This window comes from Acomys minous, assembly GCF_964271855.1.
Source record: "Acomys minous genome assembly, chromosome: 12".
NCBI lineage: Eukaryota > Metazoa > Chordata > Mammalia > Rodentia > Muridae > Acomys > Acomys minous.
In genome coordinates this window covers 59,363,358-59,384,427 of record NC_140493.1, presented here as the reverse complement: position 1 = coordinate 59,384,427, position 21,070 = coordinate 59,363,358, and the positions used below count along the sequence as shown (strand labels likewise).

General features: G+C 42.3%; 1 protein-coding gene across 5 annotated transcripts in view; it reads right to left on the bottom strand.

Annotated features, from left to right (window-relative positions):
• The window catches only part of UBR5 (ubiquitin protein ligase E3 component n-recognin 5), a 112,076-nt gene that overhangs the window by 30,252 nt on the left and 60,754 nt on the right, over window positions 1-21,070 (bottom strand). For 2 of the 5 annotated variants that reach the window (XM_084751624.1, XM_084751625.1), the window contains exons 16-36: window positions 20,925-21,037; window positions 18,903-19,046; window positions 18,708-18,819; window positions 18,357-18,511; window positions 17,788-17,985; window positions 14,877-15,087; window positions 13,779-13,905; window positions 9,927-10,078; window positions 9,429-9,524; window positions 8,969-9,092; window positions 8,188-8,285; window positions 7,236-7,384; window positions 6,494-6,585; window positions 4,919-5,065; window positions 4,710-4,828; window positions 4,508-4,634; window positions 4,287-4,416; window positions 3,047-3,207; window positions 2,715-2,954; window positions 1,521-1,644; window positions 823-934 (exon numbers count right to left, since the gene is read on the bottom strand). In XM_084751624.1, the coding sequence (XP_084607750.1) occupies window positions 823-934; window positions 1,521-1,644; window positions 2,715-2,954; window positions 3,047-3,207; window positions 4,287-4,416; window positions 4,508-4,634; window positions 4,710-4,828; window positions 4,919-5,065; window positions 6,494-6,585; window positions 7,236-7,384; window positions 8,188-8,285; window positions 8,969-9,092; window positions 9,429-9,524; window positions 9,927-10,078; window positions 13,779-13,905; window positions 14,877-15,087; window positions 17,788-17,985; window positions 18,357-18,511; window positions 18,708-18,819; window positions 18,903-19,046; window positions 20,925-21,037 (2,931 nt within the window). Of the gene's footprint in view, window positions 1-822; window positions 935-1,520; window positions 1,645-2,714; window positions 2,955-3,046; window positions 3,208-4,286; window positions 4,417-4,507; window positions 4,635-4,709; window positions 5,066-6,493; window positions 6,586-7,235; window positions 7,385-8,187; window positions 8,286-8,968; window positions 9,093-9,428; window positions 9,525-9,926; window positions 10,079-13,778; window positions 13,906-14,876; window positions 15,088-17,787; window positions 17,986-18,356; window positions 18,512-18,707; window positions 18,820-18,902; window positions 19,047-20,924; window positions 21,038-21,070 lie in introns of all 5 variants that reach the window. The other 3 variants (XM_084751623.1, XM_084751622.1, XM_084751626.1) reach the window with 2 other exon arrangements.

The window sequence follows — 21,070 nt, the reverse complement described above, 5'->3', positions numbered from 1 at the left end:
TTAGAGGTGAGGGGCGTCAGACAGGTCTTGCTATGTAGCCCAGATTAGCCTTAAATTCAAGATCTTGTCACAGCTTCCAGAGTGCTGGCTATGTTACCACTGAGATGGCTCAGTGGGCAGTGGCAGCAGTGCAAGATCTCACAGGTGACAACCTGAGTTGTCACTGACCTCCACTCAAACCACGGCACACACATGCTTGCACTCACAGACATGTACACACACTAAATGAATACTTTTTAAAATTACACTTATTTATGTATTTATTTAACAGGGGAATGAGGTAGGCTGCGTGTGGAGGTCAGAGGACAACCACCAGGAGTGTTTTCTCCTTCTACACTGTGAATCTCTAGAACTGAGCTCGGGTCCCAGGGTCCCAGGGTCCCAGGGTCCCAGGCTTGACAACAATGCCTTTCCCCACTGAGCCAGCCACCAGCCCCACGGGGGAAAGCATCAAAGACAAGAACGTGGGCTACGGATGTAGTTCAGCCGGTAGAGGTTGGCTTAGCGCGCAGGAAGCTCTGGCTGGACCCCCACCACCAATCAAGCTGGCATAGTTCCGACAGGAGCTCATCTTCATCTACACAGTGCGGCTGGCGTCAGCCAGAACACATGAGACCCTGACTCAACAAACAAACAAGATCCTTAAAAACAGGGGTGGAGGTGGATGGAAGGAATAGATGTAATTATTTTATGTATGTACATAGTCGTTTCCTAAAACTTGAAAACATTCTATAGAGTGCTTTGGCAGAAATCGCAGAACAAAGCAAGCTTCTCGCTACAGGCCTGCCTTCCTCACCCTAACTAACTGCCAGAGCTGCGTACCGTCTTCATCGTGCTCATCATGGTGTCCCTCGGCCTCGGCGTTCTCCTCCCCGTGCTCCTCCTGCTCATCGTGATGGTCCTCCTCTCCAGCCACGCCTTCCACCACCTCAACCTACACCCAGAAGCGCACTTGTAGACAATCGCAACACACAACAAAACTTCTATCTCGCCTAGCTTTATCCATAGAATTAGTGAACTAAAATAAGAATTCTAAATTTATACTATGCAGCTTTAAAATCATTGACTAATGACACTTCATTATCAAAATTTCTATCAATATGCCCCATAGTTTGTAATTAGTGTCCATAAACAGAACTTTAAAATTAGAATTGTAAAACTGTTCTAGGGAATGGGGAAAGAGCCAAATTTTCTATATATGCATATGTCAACTATTATAAAAATGACAATTTCCTGTTAAAACATTGTATTAAACTCCTAAAAATGTTTCAACAGTAAGAATATCTTCACTCTTAATCTTTAGATGGAAAACAAGTTTATGAGTCCAATTCCCTGGTATTCAATAAACGGGAGATTACTAACATCACGGTAATACACACAGCCATGAATCAATGTAACAAAAGTTCACGGGCTACCTGAACACTCAGCAGCTTTAAACTACTACCACTTAAACTGACTTCCAGTGACTGCTCTTCGCACCAAGTCGAAGTGTCATCTGTGTCTTAAACAACTAACAATACCTCCTCCACATCTGCCGAAACAATATCATCCTGTTCCTCGTCCCGGCCTCTGACGGGCTGTGACTGGCTGATGCGCCTCTGCTGTGGATTCCGGATGATGTAAGCAGACTGCGACTGACTGGAGCTGGAAGGAGTCGGGAGGTGGTGAGAACAGTGTGCCACGGCTCCTGTACACTGCACACTGCACACTGCGATCCCTTCATAGCTCAGGCCTGACATTCTTTCCTTCCGAGAGCACTGCTGCCGACAGTCACCCATTAACAGACACAATTCCTAGTCTGCACCGCTTTTTACCCACTGACTTGTTATTGGGCGGGCAGAAGAATGGGGAAATCAAATTTACACACCATATCTTAAAACAGAGTGAGTGGCCTGAGTTTCACTTCTCTTAAAGCTTGACTTAGAAATAACCCAAGCCTGGAGCGGCCACATAAAGAATCACTGGGTGCAGTTTTAAGTGCTTAAAACTAGATATGTGATGTTAAATGGTCCTACGGAAAATTCATTTAGAGATTCGAGAATGAGTTAGAAGAAATTAAAATGAACAGAACAAACAAACAAAAATGAAAATTAAGAGATGCCAAGTTTTTAGCATCTTTCTTCATCTCAGTTTTCCTGAGAAATGAGAATTAAGGAGGTCGTATGAGAGCCAATTAAGACAGCAGTGCCTTCATGTAAGCCGTCAGGCGCTCGCCTCACCAACAAGACCTACAGTGCCTGGTAAAACTGACATGTTATGACAACAGCAAAGGTGAGGCTGAGAGAAAACCTTCAGAGAGAAAGAAAGGTCTCTTTTTCTTTCTTTTTTGGAGACAGGGTTTTTCTGCGTAGCCCTGGTTATCCTGGAACTAACTCTGTGGACCAGGCTGTCCTCAGATTCAAGAGATCCGCCTGCCTCTGCCTCCGCATGCTCAGGTTAAAGGTTAAAGGTTAAAGGCGTGTGCCACACACCCAGTTTTTACTTTCTTTCTTAACCCATTCATGACCCATTTTTCATTTAGTAGTAGTTGTTCCAAGAGTTTGTAATTTTTTTGTTGTTGATTTTCAGCTTTAATTCATGGTGGTCACATAGGTACTAAAACACCATTATACTTACATAAGGTAACAAAATTAGACTTGAAAAAATTTTCAACTGCTACTCAAAAGCACAATGATGAAGCAAATCCAACATTTCCATACTAAAAACTAACATACCTGCTTGACTGATCCGATGATGGCCGTGGTGGTAATGGTTCTACTGAAAATAACTCTTCACTGCCTTGCATGGCGTCTATACTAGTACTGGCCAGTGTAAACGGTGCTGTGGGGCGGGCGATGCCCATTCTGACAGGGACAATCAGGGACTCTGCTACATTGCACAATTCTTCTACAGCGTAAGGAAGCAATGCTTGGAACACACGCTTGCATTTTCCAATTGGCTGTGGAATAAAGTTGCTACAACAGAAAAGAAAATAGAATTCTGAGTCTTATATACATATTCACATTACCACACTAAAGTGTGTGCTAAAAATTTTTAAGTGCCTTACTTTTTCTTTTTGGATGAAGCCATTTCCACACTAAGAATGACAAACACTCTTGCCACAGATCGTAGAAACCTCATTGTCACAGCAATCGCTTCTTCTCGGCGTCCAGGTGTGTATTTGTTTTGGAGTTCTTTTACTAATGTGCCTAGCAGAGTATCTAAAAGCTTTAAAAAGTGTAATCATTCTATTAGTGTTGAGGTATTTCAAACAATGCTTAAAGTCCAGTTTCCTGATACTTTTTAAATGTTAATAATTCCCAATAAAAATGTTTAAAAAGTGTGTGTGTGTGTGTGTGTGTGTGTGTGTGTGTGTGTGTGTCCTCTCCTTTTACCTTGTGGGCCCCAGCATTGAACTCAGGCCTGTTAGGCTTTGGTGGCAAGCACCTTTATTCCTGGCTAAGCCACCTTGCCAGCCCTCCTAACAAAATCTACAAACAGACTGAGCCAACCCTTCTGCAAGGTCAGTGACTAAGCAAGCCGCCTACCACCGTGTGTCTGATACACAGTGGATCCCAAATGCGTGCTGTCCTGGCTTCTGTTCCACAGCCCTACATATCCCACCACGCACGGTGAGAACAGCCTATCCAGTTGTAAAAGCAGAAGCACAGACTTCACTCACTACAGTACACTTAACAAAGCAGGAACTGGGTTCAAATATTTGGTAATAAAATTTGTAATCCCACTGTCTCATTGACTACTTTCTAGTCTTCCCTATGCACAGTTTATAAAGCAGAGATCAACTACAAAGAATATGCAATTTTGTGTTCTGTCTTTTTTAAGGTTGCTTATAACAATCTTTGTATCAAGCATGTCACATTTCATTTCAGTAAATAGCTAGGCTGTAATTTAAGATATACTATGGTTAGATTCACGAAACCTTTTTTATTTTCTTGATTTTGCATTACTGTATCATAATTTTATGCTATTTTAAATTATTTAATACAGGTTTATAGGGAAGAGGTTTGAATGGCACGTGACAGTATCAAATTAGCATGCAGAGAGGACTAAATACAATGTCCTGTCAGTGCCTAAGTAGCTTCATCATGGGTCCTATTATCTAAATTTTAGTTTGCAAAATAGAAATAGGGTTTTTATCTAAAATAAAAAACTTCCACAGAAAGACATCCAAGTTAACTGGCCCTAATTTCATTCCCTTCAATGTAATCAGAGGTTATCAGCCCTGTAAGTCTGACTTTTAAAATCATGGGATGCTAAGAATAAATTCACATATTCAAAGAACTCACCAAAATATCTGCTGTGCACTTGACGATAAGGCAATGAGTGAAACAGTCGAGCCGAATCGTGCCACTTTGCTGATTAAGGTATACCTGTTCTTCTGGCAGAAGATGGCCTATCCTACTGCTGGCACTCAGACTGGGAAGAGGAGAAGAGAGACAGAATACACTGTAAAAAGCAACATTAACACAGGGCCAGAGAATGTACAAATGTTCTAACAGATACATACGGGTCTTTATTCTCCTGTGACCCAAACATAATCATAGATCTCAAAGCATTCCAGTCCTGCAGGACTCGCTCTAGCGCAAGCTGGGCAAACCTTGGGGGCTCTAAGTCGTGGTCAGGCATATCCGAATCTGAAAAGAAGGACTGGGTCAGACCAAACAAAACCAACTGCCTTACAGTGAGTCAGAACTGCTCGGCCCACTCACCTTCAGGACTGGCTGTTTTCCTATTGCGGTCCTCCCTGATTCGCGGCGGCCTGTACTGACAGTGCTCCACGGTCTGCCTGGCCACGGTCTGTACTAAGAACAGCAGGAGGTGCTCTCCCCTGGAAAACAGGGCGTGTTGTGAGGTTAGTGACAGCACACGGGGTGGGGTCCCCCACGCACCTATGCTGTACCCTAAGACTTCCACTTGCCTACTGTTTGGTAGGGTGACCAGGTTTGTAGCAGTGAGCAGGCGGTAAAGGAGATCAAGGCGAGCTGACTTCTGTCCAGCAATCAGAGTTTTACACTTGCATTTCTCCCAACAATCACAATAGGCTGTTGGTGAAGTCCGCTTGAGTCTGTAAGAAATTCACAGAAGAGTTCATATATATGGGAAAACTTTAAAATGTAGATTGACACTGAAATGAGGAGCTATAACTTGATGAAACTCGAGAGAGCTCTTGCTCATGTTAAAATAAAAGTGTAACTGTTATATACAAGAAAATTACTTATTGGTGTTCAGAAAGCAAACAAAACTTCCTATGAACAACAGCACTGTGTGGCAGATGTCCTGGGGCAGCCGTTTCCATTATCCTTCCTGACCCCTGACCCCTGACCCCAGCTCCCCAGCGTGGCCCTCACATGTGCATCCAATCAGTTCCAGCCGTGACAAGCACATGCCTCTCACCTGTGTCTTTTATCTGACAAGTCTGCAAATGCTGTCGGAAAATGAAATACCCTGGCAGCCAGCACAGTGAGGACATTTAGCAAACAAAGTGTGACTAGGCATCAATGGGCAAACGGAAACCATCATTTTACACTTTGTTTGTTTGTGGGACAGGGAGCTTGAAGGACAGGTATACTTGGGCCACAGAGTATGTGTAAAAGTCAGGGGACAATTTGCAACCGTCTACTCTCTCTTTTCAGCATGAATCCCAAGGATCAAACTTGGCTTCAGCAGGCTGTGCAGCAAGCACCTTTACCTGCTGATCCATCTCACCAGCCCAAACGAAGGCCTCTGATAACCTATTTTCCTATCACCCACAACATCCACACATCTTTGCCATTGATAGCACTGTTCCTGTTGGTAACACTGAAACGCTGCAAATGTTAGGCCACAGAGTTTTGCTGCTTATGTCTGTGAAAATAACAAAACCAGCTAGAATGCCTCTACTATAAAATAAGAGATTACTGCATCTAAAACATAGAGAAGCCATAGTCCAATTATTCATCATAAGACATTTAGAGATACCTACAAAGGGAGGGGGTGTTGGTAGTTAAGTCTCTCAATACAAAATACTGATAAAACAATTCTGTAAACATGCTTACAAGCATTAATCTGATTAACTAATTAGTAAGAATAATCCAATTCTAGTTACACATTCCTTAGCCTATTGCCCTGCTTTTAGTAAAAGAGAACTACACTGTAAGTAACAGAAAAACAAGTATTTGACAATACACTTTAAACCAAAAGCCAACGTTTCTGTATATATAAACTGAAATGTGAGAACACCTCACGCTTTCTGACTTATACCAACAATTCAAGCATTATATACTTTTGGTTGGTTGTTTTGTTTTTTTTCAAGACAGGGTTTCTCTGTGTAGCCTTGGCTGTTCTGGACTCATTTTGTAGACCAGGCTGATCTCAAACTCACAGAGATCTGCTTGCCTCTGCCTCCTGAGTGCTGGGATTACAGGCACACTCCACCACGCCTCGCTTAATATACATATTTTGCACTATATCTCTAAATAATTTATGAGATTAAGAAAAATGCAATTGGACTTACTTGCAATCATGTCCTTTGTGACACACCCTCGCACATTCCGTACAACAACAAAGTGATTCCAGTAAACCACAAGTTCTACATTCAAAAATGTCCTGCAATTACAATAGGCATTTTTTAAAAGAGCAAGCACACGTGTATCTCCTCATAACTTAGTCAAAGTTAACAGCACAGCAATGTTAAACTGCTTGGAAAACAAGAATGTGCTAAAGATGCAGTTGACAATGGAAATGGATGAAAATCAAGTAGTGCATCAAAAATCACCCATATCTCAAAATAGACAGTAATTATAAAGCCCGGACCAAGAGCCATGGATCACATTCTACAACATGTGAAGACCCAGTTCTCACTATCTGCCATATCTGAGTAACAAATGACCCTTTTTTGCCATATATGTGTAAGACTCAATCAAAATTAATTCTTTGGGTAACCTGAAAAGTTAAAGTTAGCGGGCTGGAGAGATAGCTCTGTGGTTAAAAGCACTGTCTGCTCTTCCAGAGGTCCTGAGTTCAATTCCCAGCAACCACATAGTGGCTCCCAACCATCTATAATGAGATCTGGTGCCCTCTTCTGGCCTGCAGGTGTACATGCAGGCAGAACACTGAATACATAATAATAAATAAATCTTTAAAAAAACAAAACAAAAAAGCTAAAGCAAAAGCAAACAACAGACAGTTAACTCTAGTCAAAGGCGGGAAAAGGAACGCTGAAGAAAGGCCACCTTCAGGGGCTGGGGGCCGCTGACCTGGTTAATGTGCTCTGCACCAGTCCATGTAAAGCTGCAGGTGTCGTTGCAACACAAGACATATAAAGGACTGTCATCAGGATTGGTGCCTGATGGGCAAACCATTCCCATAAACACATCTTCCTCTTTTTCACTTGCAGACACTTCAGCTGAAATATTAAAAACACAGAAGCTTATCTATCAGGAAAGGAATCACAACCACAACTGAAAATCCTTAGTATACATTCAGTAACATTAGAAACCACTACATAATAATTAAAATTCTTTGTTAGTCAAATTTTCCAAAGTCTGGCTAGAGATGGCTCAACTGTTGAGAGCAGCGGCTGCTCATCCAGGGTACCCAACATCCACAAGGCAGCTCAAACTGTCGTAACTCCCCTGCCCAGAGCTCTAATGGCCACTCCCCGCCTTCACACCTCATCAGGCGCACACACACGGTGCACAGATATAAAAACTAAGACTCAAGTCTGTGTTTTACTTACTAAATTATGACTGTATCACAATTTATTAGCAGCAGTGCTTGAAAAAAAGAGAATTATCTCTTTTAAGAACTGCATGGCAGAAACTGATAGCCCTCAATACTCATTTTACCCAAAAACTCTTACGTCAGATGTAGTTGTAATATGGCAATCTATTAGCACTACATAGTTTTATCATTTCCATAAGGCACCGGCAACACTACTACTTGTCAGGAGATTTTATACTATCAATTATAACTGTAGTCATTTCTTAAAGTCAAAACTTCCTATCAATTGCTTTTTGATAAAATTAGAGGAAGAATTTGAAAAAGGTATTAACAAAAATTTAAATATATGAAAGTATTCTGATAGTTTAAATGCTATCACTTACACACACACAAATATGGTTTGAATAATTGCAACGGTATCTGAGAAGAGAATCTATTCAAACTCTAAAGTGAGTAGTTCACTTAGGCCTCGAACTATATTATTACCTTTTGCAATTTTCTGGGCTGTTTCTAAGATTGTAATTGCAGCAGGATAAGCTCGGCCACTTACAGCTGACATAAATGGCGTCATCCCTCTTGCATCCCTAAAATTAGAAAGGTTATCCGTGAAGACCTTATCTTCTAGGCCAGGTGCGATGGCTCACACCTTAATCAGAGCAAGGCAGAGGTAGAGGCAGGGACAGAGGGCAGAGGGCAGAGGCAGAATTATCTCTCTGAGTAGTCAGTCTGGTCTACAGAATTCCAGGCTAGCCAAGGCTACAGAGTGAGACACTATCCCAAAAAAGCAAACACAAAACAAAAACAAAATAAACAACAACAAAACCATCGGTTATCTTCCTATTGCACTAGAAAAAAAGCGTTCATGATAAACATACAACTGATCTTTTGTTTGCATCACAGAAGGACTGACTGCTCTGATCATGATCCTCCTGCCTCAGCGTCCCGAGTGCTGGGATGACGCACTAGCATGCCAACATCATTCTGTGCTTTGTTTCCACATAGAAACACGCACTCAGATCCAGCTAACACAGAAGCTGGTCTCCACTCAATCAGGGTATATTCTCTGATGATGAAAAGGCCTTTCACTAAAGGAAATTTAGTACAAGAAAATAATGCTGGATTCTGATGTTTTAAATTTACATAGACAGGATTTTAATAGCAGAAAGTATATACCGATAGATTCTAACGTTCTTAATGCATCACAAGATCAACATAACGGACTAAGTCACCAAGCTAACCCTTCCTATGAAGACTGTCAGCCTCTTACTTGGCAGATAGGAGCTCTCGCAGATAAGGCTGCAGAACCGCGCTGTCACATAACAGTTTTAAGATGAAGTGAGCGTTCGCCTTCCGATCCTTGGATTCCACGACAGAAGGCTCTGTGGAAGGACCTGTAATTAAGCAGATTCATTCAGTACCAAGCAGATCTACCAGGTACAGACTGAGTCAGTCACCAGAACAACATCCACAAAAGTAAATTAACTCAGCACAAAGAACCTAAGCATAGCTAGTATCACATATTATAAATGTCAACTGATTTCTTAATTTATGTATGTAAACACTATGCTATAATGCATATCAAATACACAGAGCTTATGTAGAAATACTTTTTTAAGCAAAGAAAAAAATCTCTTTGAGACAAAAGTACTAAACTTTATTCAAGGTCCTATATCCAGTGTGTCCCTCTTAATTCAAAAAGCCCGAGTAGACAAACAATAAAGTCTTACCTGGAACGGTGGAGGTGCTGGGTCCTTGAGCACTGCCAGTCGCTGCTGTGGTAAGAGATCCCACAGCGGGGGCCAGGATAAAATCAATGTCACCATCTTTCAGTAAACAGAACACCAGGATGCACATCACTATGGGCAACATACCCCTAATCTCTCCTCACAGGCCTTAAGGCTTTTCTCCGCAAACCAAAGGTCAAATCCAACAGAGGGGTAAGGGGAAAGTTCTTTTCTAGACTATAAGAGGGATCCACTGGGTTGATCTTTCATTCATCTTGATGTATTAGCTATCGGGGCCATGCAGCCTCTTACCAGTACAGAAATAAATTATGTCAGAGAAAATTCTAAAAACCAAACCCCTTAAGCCAATTTTTCAACGAATCAAGTCATAGCGTTCACCATACTACATTCACAATCTTTAAAATTTTTCACTAAAATGTTTGTTTCTCCTTTCACAACATTGCCTTTTTAGTAAACACTAAATAAAACAAGAGATCTTACCAGGATCCATTGAAGGAGGGTCAGGAACCCAGCTAGGGGGAGCTATGGGGGGTGAGACGGGGTCCTGGTGGTCACTGGACGAAGCTCCTGCCTCATGTCTACCCAAACCAGCTGCTCTCAGTGAACGTCTCATCATTTCCCGCAATCTCAAACTAGAAGGACATGGACAAAATCACAACTCATTACCATGTCCAGCACAGCAGGAGGTGTACAGAAGTGCTCATCTGAGAAGCTCAAAGATCATTCTATAAGCAAGCACTCCAGGCCCAGGAAATGGAACACAAACGCCAGTTCTTCTCTAAGTCCCAGAATGAAGCAGGAGAGGACAGAAGCGAAGCTGGGGGCTAGGATACAAGCAAGCCCTGAAGCATTACAGAAGCTCCCTACAGACCTCAGCCACGGGACAGACGTCTCAGTGAAGCAAGATTAGAAATACTCTTTCATACACTTAGAATAAATGGACAGCTACACATTTGAACGTTTTTTTCAGTCCCATTTCCTAAAAATTAGGTTTAATAACAAATATCACTAAAACTATTGATTAGTATAAAATGAAGTTGTCCTACTAAAAAATCCCTTTTCTGTGAACTTAAAAGCAATTAAACTAATTTCCACATGAGCAAGTTTAAGACAAAGAACAATTTACATGTTTTAATAGCCCCTCAACAAAAAAACAAAACAAAACAAAAAGCCTCGACAAACAGTATAACTCACATCTTTAAGAAATTAATGAAACTAAAAGGGTTACTGCCTAGGGCTTGATTTGTTTTTCCCTACTGCTATAGAAACACAGCACTGTACAGGCGGTCCCCGTCGCTAAGAAGGGAGCTACTCACGAAGACCTCATGGTGGGGACAGGTGCCTTGCTACAACAAAGCCTGCACTGCACCTCAGTGAAAAGCCTGCGCCAGCCACACGTTAGGAGTTAACAGCAATTCAGAGAGCACAAATCCTCTCACTAAGCCACAGGTTTGTTGTTGATGTTGTTGTTTTAAAGCTTCTAAATAAAGAGTGAAAACTCAGTTATGAGGCCAAGATAACACATGGGGACTTCACTTTTCCATAGAGCCATAATCCCAAAGACACGACTTTCAGTGCGAAAGCCCTAATACTTTGTGAGATAAGCGTAACATAAATAAATAAGCTTAAATGGTTTTGTTAATGTTTGAGTATCCAGCTGTAATAACTATTTAATCTCAGAGTAAATGTGGTTTCAACACCAACATGTTTTTGCTCTTGTAAGAAAAAAGTTAAGGGCATGACCATGTCTTTTAGGATGCCATCTCCAAAGGTGCCTTTTTAGGAATGTTTTTGTGGGGTACTTTTTGGAATGAACACAGAAAGACCCTACAAAGTAAATTTTAATATCTCAAGTAATGTATTACCTATTACAATAGTTACTCCAATAAGCATCCATTGAACATTCTCTCCTCCCAACTTAGAGATTTAAGATTACATTTTTGTAAGACAGAAGGGAGCAGAGTGCCTGATTACTTCAGTCAAAGCCACTTCCCTGTTCAAAGCCACTCAGAGAAAAAAAGCAGGTTTCTTCCCAGTGACGACACTGTGATGGCAGACGCTGGGTATGCCACACATTGTACTCAAAGCACAGATGAGGAAAATGTAGGAAATGGAAGGCACTGCAAATAACCTGAAAATAAATGTGTTGGGGCTTATTAAGGAATGTGCTCATTCCAGGCCCACAGTGAAATGCCTACTGGGTAAGAAAGACAAAATAAAAGAGTGTAAAGGGAAGGCAACCATACACAACAGAACTAGTGGCAAACTAGAGGACACATGTTCGTCTAAAGGCATTCCAACTTTTAAAAAGTTAACACTGCATAGGCCAAAGAAAACACAAGTGGGGTAGGTAATCTCCAACTTCTAGCTTAGAGTACATTAAGGATAAATGAAGGTGATTGAGACCATAGTCTCATCTTGAACTTGCAATTCCCAGCCTTGTTGTTGTGGATGTAGTCAATTCAAAATTAAGTGAGGGGGCCATTCCTTGTCATTTTTTAAAATTGTCCTTAACCTTTTTCTTCATTAGTCTTGGGAACATTTTTTTAAGTATATTGCCCAGCTCCTCATACAGATTCTTAAAAAATAAAAAAACAAAAACAAAAAGAAAATTATTCTTCAAGATGCTGTACACAATTCATGGAGATTCACCTGGATCCTCAGTGGCTGAGGACAACACTGAGGCGACACCACCTTGGCTGCTAAGATTCAGAGTTTTGACATTTCTTCATGTAGGCTTGCCTGGAGTCATCGTGTTTTCTGACAATATGGAAGGATTCAAGGATGGTGTAATTTCCTCTTTGTAAGCACGTTATATCCATGCTACAGAAGCCTTAGAATCCAGTCATGTTCAAATATAACACTGTGACAAAAAAGTGAAGGTCATGTGTCTTCCAGATTAACAATTGCTAGAGTATATACACCTGCAATCAGATGCACCAACCAAGCTTTCCACTACATCTGCCCTTGTACTCAGGAACTATGAGTCACATAACAGCACTTCTGAGTCATAGCATCATCTGAAGCCATTACAGCACTCCATTCAACAGTGAGACTGCATCAGTTCTGAGCTCACAGCTCAGGAATCCCAGCCTGTATACTCATCAAGGGGCATCGCCTAGGCAATCCATTGTAGGCTAGTGGAGGATCTCACTTCCGTGAAGCAGTCTGTGGACTTCCTACTGCCCGGCGTGGATAATAAGCCTCCTGTGCTGTCAGCTGTTCACGGCAGCCCTGAGTTTGCACTGGTTAAGAGCACTGCAGTGGAATCTTCGGCAAATTCCTCAAAGGAGCTTACTCTGCAAATTTATTTCTGTGAGCAACTCATCGCCCACTCTTGAAGCTCCTTTTAGTCTTTGCCTTCAAATAATCCTTATATGAAAAAAGATGGCAGCATTGGCATTGGACCAACCATATCAGAGTCCAAAGTGCTTGGCACCTGTAATTTCCCTGAGGAAATGAAATACCTGAAATAATTCAGAGACTAAATTTCTTCATGAAGAATTTAAGTTGTTTTCCATTTTAGAGTTAATACTTTCCTTAATGTAGTTCTAGATAAATAAGCTGGTAATAATTTCCATTCTGTGTAGTATACATAATATTTTTGTACTACTTAAAACTATAATTTGGTCGCCCACAGGGTTTTTGTTAAGTCTCACTTTTGGATCTTTTTGAACTCAGGAACTATCAACCTGGTAGCCTTCCTAATGCCAATCTGAGAAAAAGCATTTTGAAAGGGAAAGATGAGTGTGGAGCAGAAAACAGGCCAATGAGCGTCTTCGTTTGCAGGAGGCTTTCCCACCGTCACCATTCCACGCAGTGAGCAGTGCTTCACAAACATCTGTCAGTAGCCAAGCATTTATTCCTATCTAAAATAAATTTGCTTTTTCCCCCTACAGAAAACTACCAAACTCTTTATGTTTATCATCTAACCAAATACCTAGCAATTTTTAATAGATTATAAAGGACTATTCATCCATCCAACAACTCAGAAAACCTGAAATTTAAAATCAAGCATTCACAATACAGAGCCGCCTTTCATCTCTTCCCAGGCCGTTCAGACACCTGAGGACAGACCTAAGACGACGGTGCGTTCAGAGATGCTCAGAAGAGGACACCTGAGCGGTGCCTTAAAGTCACCCTGTTTAGCAGTGTCAGAGATCCTAGTGTTCACACTTGAGTTACTTATCAGACAGTCCCACAGTGTTAGTGGAAGAAGCCAAAAACAACAAAAAGGACCCACCAATCCATGCACACGACAGTAAGAGACACACTGCTTTCTGTACTTGGACTTTTCCTCCAATTAAACTTTCCTTGGAAAAATCGTATTACCTTCGACTACTTGACGATCCAGCCCGATTACCTGGGCCATTACTTGAAACAACTGATATCGCATTTGCAATGGCCTCCACAGCAGAAAGCCTTTCTGCAAATGTATTTCTTTCTGAGCGCTCAGCTTCTGAAACATACGGAAAAAATAGGATTCAAACTTTGAAAACCACTGACGACAGTAAATGGAGACTAGCCAGTAAAAACTAACTCATGCAAGTTAGTGCTTCAACTAACATAGTAGGTGACCATTCTCCTAAAAGTATCTAGTACATGAAAAAGAGTGAACTAGGACCTTTATTCAATTTCTTCACTGTCTTATTTCAACAACATATAAACTTAAATATACTTAAATTTGCCTTTTACTATTAAGTAAAAAGATAAAAAGACACATCCATTAATATATCAGTCTTAGTTTATATGCTACTTATAAATAAACCCCAGGGATTCTGTTGATATAAAAAGGAAAACCACAAATCACATTTCAAAATGCAATTTCCACAATAGCATCAGAGAATTTCAAAACAATTAATTACTTTAGAGTCTTCCTTCATTTAGCCAACTAAAAACTCCATAGCAAAAGCAAAACAAACAAATCCTCATTTACTTTTGAGAAACATGTAACAACCCTTCTACATTCCAAACAACAGAGCAGAAGTTGTTTCCAGTGTCAGTTCATTGTGGGTTGGGGTGGGACTGGCTGGAGGCAGGCTGCTCAGCTGTGGTGGTGGTGGTGGGGGGTGGCAATGGCCTTAACCCCAGCATTCAGGAGGCAGAGGCAGGTGGAACTCTGTGGCTAAGGACAGACTGGTCTACAAAGTGAGTCCCAGGACAGCAAGGCTTATACAGTGAAACCTTACCTCACTTGTTCAGTTAGTATCAACATTCTCAGCTTGTATATTATTCAAAGAACTCAGGACAATAAAAGCACACGGGTCAAACTTATTGTCTGTTTCCATATGCAACCCTTAAAAATATCTTAAACACCTGACAAAGTCAGATCTTCCAAGATCATACGACATACAGTAAAAAGCACACAGGCTTTCTGTAAGCATGTGCCCAGTTTTTTCCTAGAGGCCTTGTTAGAGTTCTCAATCTTACCCTCTTCTTCTTTAGTTTCCTTGTTGCTAGTTGGAAAGCAAACTGACACACAAGCATGCAAAATGTTGCGGTTTCCGTCGCATCTGTGGCTGATGAAGGTCTGCAGCGCCTGTAGGTTCTGCTCTAGGACAAGTGCTTGCTCCAGACTCACGAGGTACTGGCGGCAGGCCTCATAGTCACAGCGAAGGATGTGCTGCATCAACGTCTGCTTCTGTGCACAGGCAGAAGAGGGCAAAGACTCCTCAGTGAAGTGGAACAGCGAACATGCCAAAAATTACACCACAGATACCTCATGGCCACCATAACACAATCAGATCTCCAAATAAGTAGAAAGTGATTTCAAGCGGCCTGACAAAAGGAGCTGGATTCATCTATACTCTGTAAGGAGAGTGTACAAGTGAGGACAGAAATGAAAACACAGCTAAGTGTTCTCAATTTTCAAAACTACCTCGCCTCTGTAGTCAATGCACTGAACAACTAACTGGGAACGCCATGATAAACAGCCTTGCCTAGTGATGCCCTGGTACTCACTCTAGCTTTCAATTACAGTACTAGCAATAATGTCAGCCAAGTCAACAAAGGGTTACTCACCAGCACCTCATCGTGTAAGACAAGAAGGCAAAGTGGGTAAATAGCACTGCCACCAAGCCTGACCACCTGAGCTCAATCTCCAAGACGCACATGGGCAGAGAATCGTGCCCACAAGCTGTCCTCAGACTTGCCCATGTGCCCCCTCACACCCCACCACAACCATGTATATATACAATCATAAAGGTTTGTAAGGAGTTGTATTTCATATGATCAACGACAGCTACCAAAGACATAGCCACAGAAGGTCACCCAGAAAGCATCATTCATTTGCTGTCACACACAGTACAACAGCAGTTGTGCTGAAGGCACATGATGCCCTTGCAAGAGAAACAAGATCCACCCCAGCACCCACAGCCCTCTGTAACTCCAGTTCTGGGGATCTGGCCTCCTCAGGCACCAGGAGTGGACATGCTGCGCAAATGAGAATTTGCTGACACTCATACACACATCAAAACAAATCTTCTAAACAAACAAACAAACAAACAATGGTACAAAGTGAAAACTAAAGACGCAGAACATTTAATAGCTAGAATACAAAGCACTTGTTTTATTTTTAAAAGCAAACTTACTGTGCCTTTTATTAGAAACAAGCAAGTGTAGATGGGCACACAAAGGGACAAAGAAAAGAGCACTTCACAACTTGCAGGAAACTGCCTGTAAATAGTCTCCCCCGATTACAGGAGGAAGAAAGTGCTACAGAGGGGTCACTGTGCACAGGAGAAGGAAATGTTAAAAGACTTGGCACATGTGGAGTTCAGTACACTCTGGGTAAACGGATGCTCTAACGCTCAAAGACCCAAAGCACAGGGCCTTTCATTTTGTTGTTAATGCTCTGATAAACAGCGCACTGGTCACTTGGTTGACACCAGCAACTCTATAGGAAGCTCTCACCATTGAACTGCTGCACCTAATGAGCACTCACACTATCAGGAGCATGCTTGGCCATGCTGCAGCATCCACCCCTACAGCACAGGGCATGCAGAATTACAAAACAAAGTCTGCAGTTCTAGCCATGTCACTTTCAAACCACTGAACATGTCTGTCTGTTTTAGTGTTTATTATGTTTTTATTTTCCATCACACTCACAAATATTTGATAAACACCCTCCAGGTCACATGCCTGAGGCAAAGCACCAATGCCAGTCCACACCTAAACGTCTTCAGATCTCCACCAACAGCAGTTTCATTCTTGTAAGCCCCTGGGCTGTCAAGACAGCTCGGCAGTCAAGTGGCTTGCCGTGGAATCTTGATAACTCTAGCCCCATTGGCAGAAACCAAGTGAGAACCAACTCAACAAAGGTGTGAGTGCTGACCTCCATGTGAGCACTGTGGCACACACACACACGCACAAACAAACAGGCAATAGGAAGATAATTTTGATTTAATAAATAAAGCAAGACTTTTTGTTCTTTATTCCTGAATTTGATCTCTTGCATTTAGCCAGATTCTACTTGCAAACGCGAATCTAAGGACATCCAAAGTCTCAACCACCTTTTATTCATAATTCTGCTTTCTGGCCCAACTCATCACCTGTCCGACCCCTCCTAGCCCACCTCCCACTGCACGCCTGCCTTTTAGCACTTGAAGCACAACTGCAATCTACCTCAACTCAAACTGTACAAAGAGCTCGCACGCCTCTGCCTGCCTTTACCCGCCGGCTTCTCCTCACCTCCCAGCGTCCTCACAGCACACATCGGGCACAGAGGGCTCCCTTACCACTACCAGGTACTAAGCTGTACACTCTCTACTCTTCCAAGTACATCAACTCTGTCCCCGCTTTCCTATTTCCAAGACCTCACGTTTCCATTGTTTCTACCTTGGATTATATACCAACCTTTATCTGACTCTCTAAACATCTGTGTTCTGCCACCACCACCAGCCCAAATCCAATCTTTATTACTAATCTTCTTCAAAATCACACCATTCACCACTCAAAATTCTTCTACTGGTATTCGGTTCAAATGTAGGTGCCTTAGGCAAGAACTTAAGTCACCTTGTGCTCGCTCCAGCCTTGCACCTGCTACCCTAACCAATAAAACCCTCACCTGTTGGCTAAATAAAGACATTTTTCTAACATTAATGAATCTCAAAGATGGCACCTGGCTCCACAGCTAGCCATCTCCTCACTCACCCTCAGCACAGAAGTCACTTCCTCAAACGCTTGCTATACAGTCTGCTTTCTCCCGACCACTATCCCAACAGCATATATGCCTTTTTAAACATAAAATTATACCGTAATAGCTGACTGTTCCTGTCTCCTATATTTGATGTCAGCATGCTCTTCTGAATTAAATGCCAAGTAACCTCAGAAGTTGAGTTACCTCTACAGCCATGATGATGACGGCAGCTTTCTTTTTGATTGTTGAGTTGGCAGGAAGATTTACTAAAGAATGCACTCCCATCCCGAGACTACTAATTGGCGGAAGGTCAAGCCAGTCAGGGTCCCTGATTCCTCCCATGCAGTCTTTGGCCATTGGGTAGATAGTACCATTTCCATCTCGAAGAATAATAGGAGATTCCTACATAGATGAAAAGTAAAAACACTTGAGTCAAATAAAAAATGATTATGTGAGCCTAGTGTGACCGTGCCTGTCCAAATTCTTCTACTTAAGAGGATGAAATATGGCAGGTGATCAACGAGCTGTTCCTAAGCTAGACTCTTACTGTCTAAAAAAGGAGAGAAAAAGGAAGGAAGAGAGTAAATGAAGACTGATTTTATAATATGTGTATATATTTTAAAATACACTAAATGTTAGAAGTAACAATCAGATTTAAAGCTGATGAGCTGAATATTATAAAGTCTTCATTAATTCTCTAATAGGCAAACCCTAAGTGGCACAAAAGTGCCAGTCTTGTACCTGTTCTTAAAAAGTAAAAACGAGCCTCTTACCTGCCCAGCAGTGAAAATAGCTACACTCTTCTCATTCTGACCGAGAAAAGCAATGCTGCTTGTCGGAAAGTTATTTTCTTGTTCAGCTTTTCCCGTAGCAAGATCAAAGATACAGTACCGTACCCAGTTTCCCGTCTTCAAAACAGCATGCACACCTGTCACAGGCACACAAACGAAAAGTAGGAAAATCTTACCCAGTTCATTAAGGCACTTCACAACAGTTGTGACTAACTCAGCCACATCCGTTCTGTTATGTACATCGTGGGGAAAGGAGCCCAGTCACCAAACAGCTTTATCCCAGTCTCTCATGTGGGAGAAGATGCCACCTGGCAAGAGTTATGAACCCCTCACCTTTGGAATCCACGTTCACTGCCAGTATTTCAGTCTTCTCGGGTACGCAAAGCTTTTTAGGAGTCCTCTGAAAACAGTCGGGGACTTTCGGTGTGCCGCCAGTTTTGACAACCTGCACAACAACAAAAGGAACGTTGCCCTCACCGTGGCCCGCTCGGGGTCCATGCCCAAGTCCACTGACTCCTGCACAAATACCTGCAGCTCATCGATGCGAAGCAGCCTGCAGTCCTGCAGGAGTGAAGAAGGGTCAGCATCCGGACCAGCGCTGCTCTGACAGGGGGTGCTACCAGATGTTCCCGGAAACTTGACAGCAACGTAGGCGCCATCCACTTTTAGCACCTGGAAATAAGAGGCAGACACAATTAGGAAAGACGAAAATCACTTGAATACTGTCACCACGCAAACTCAGCTGCCCCAAATGAGCACCACGTTGAGAACGTCAACCTGAACATTGCCGTTCATATCGACAGTCAAGATTAAAAGAAGCAACTCACACAGCTAGTAATCACAAGTGATCTGCCATGTACCAGCCCACCCTAGGTTCAACCGTGTCAATCTCATCTGTCTTTAAGCAGCAGCAGATGGTCTTTTCTTCAGGTCTCATGTGTCCTGCCCTGGCCTGCACTATGCAGCTGAGTGGGGCCTTGAGTACTTTCTGGATCCTTCTGCATTCATTAGGTCAGCAGCCTATGAAGCCGCAAAGCTATTCAAATGGGATTAGCATGACTGAGGACATATATATGTTCCTAACATTTTATTTAGTAAATTCAAACTACTGACCCACAGCCTGTCACAGCTAGCTGTCAAAGTGGAGATGAGGCCAAAAATGCAGACAGACAACACTTGACTCTTACCTCTTCTACATAATATTTGTGAGAAGATCAGTGGGATCTTCTCAAGTGAAACTACAGGTAATCAAAGGCTTCCTAAGAAGGCCTTTAAAAATTGTAGATATTGGTTTATTATCTTTTTCCATTGTGTACAAATAAAAATCATATTTTAAAAGTTTATGATATTTTAAGCACTCACAATGCAGATATTCTAGACCTGTAGGGATAGTTAAAATATGTACTGAGGGACAAAAGGGTCAGTTAATGACATTCAAGCAAACAGCTTCTATTTACTTGGCTTCTTGGAAGGAAAAAAGTCTTCAGGAGAAAAAGAGGAGAAAGCACAAGATGGTTCACCGAGAACAGTGCTTAGTGCTACCAACCATCTCCTGCAGTTTCATAGTTCCAATAACTGTACCAAGTAACGTACTGGGACAGCAGATAGAGCTCAGCAGCCAAGAATGCACACAGCACAATCTAAGGACCAGAGTCCATGGAGGACAGTAAGCATCGAGCACAGGCCTGTTAATTCTAGTTCCAAAGGATGCAACATACAAGCATCCACACCTGCACACACTCATGTGAGTGCATATACACCTCATAAACACATAAATAATCTTATTTTGTTAATAATGATGTATGTCTCAGCAACTTTCCTATACATCTAAAATTATCCCAAATTAACCTAAAATCAAAAACATCACCACAAATGCTCAAGGTACATGTAATAGCTATTCTTGGTTGTCAACTTGACTACATCTGGAATTAACTACAACTCAAGGGGCTGGGTACATCTGTGAGCGATGTTTTTCTTAACTAAGTGATTTGAAGGGGAAAGACCCACTTTTAATCTGGATCTGCTGAGGAAGATCCACGTCTAACCTCGGTAATCCTTTCTGCAGTCAGCCTACATAAAGGGTAGGGAAGGAAGCACCTCACTCTGTATGCTTGCCTCACTAGGAAGCCCTTTCCTTCCCTGGCTTGACAGTCTACTTGTTCACAAGATTCCAATGTACACTGGAGGCCAGCTGAGACTTCCAGCCTCATGTACTGCACCACTGCTGGATTCTCGGACTTTCCATTGGTAGACAGCCATCGCTGGACCAGCTGGACCACAGCCTGTGCGCCACCCAAATAGACCCCATGTCTACTCATTGCATCAGTGCTGTTTCTCTAGGAAGGCCAGTGCAGCACAGCATCACCTCCTCAGGGCAGCAGGGAGCCACCTGCACCAGACTCAGAACCCAGAGGACAGCGACCACTCAAGGAGACAGTTTAGAGGCAGCCTTGAAGAAATGTGTCTCGGATACTAAGCATAAAAATCGCCAAGTAACCAAAATCACTAATTCTAGTAATTCTTACTAGGTCTCATCCAATTTGAACACACCTTGCCGACTGGAACGTTCTTAACATCTTCAACAAAAACAACCTCCCGGAGAGACCACTGCTCTTCGTTCAGCTTCTCCTCTTCCTTCGGAGCAGGAGTTGACCGGCGTCGCTCTTAGACAACAACAGGGTGGTCAGTACCAGGAA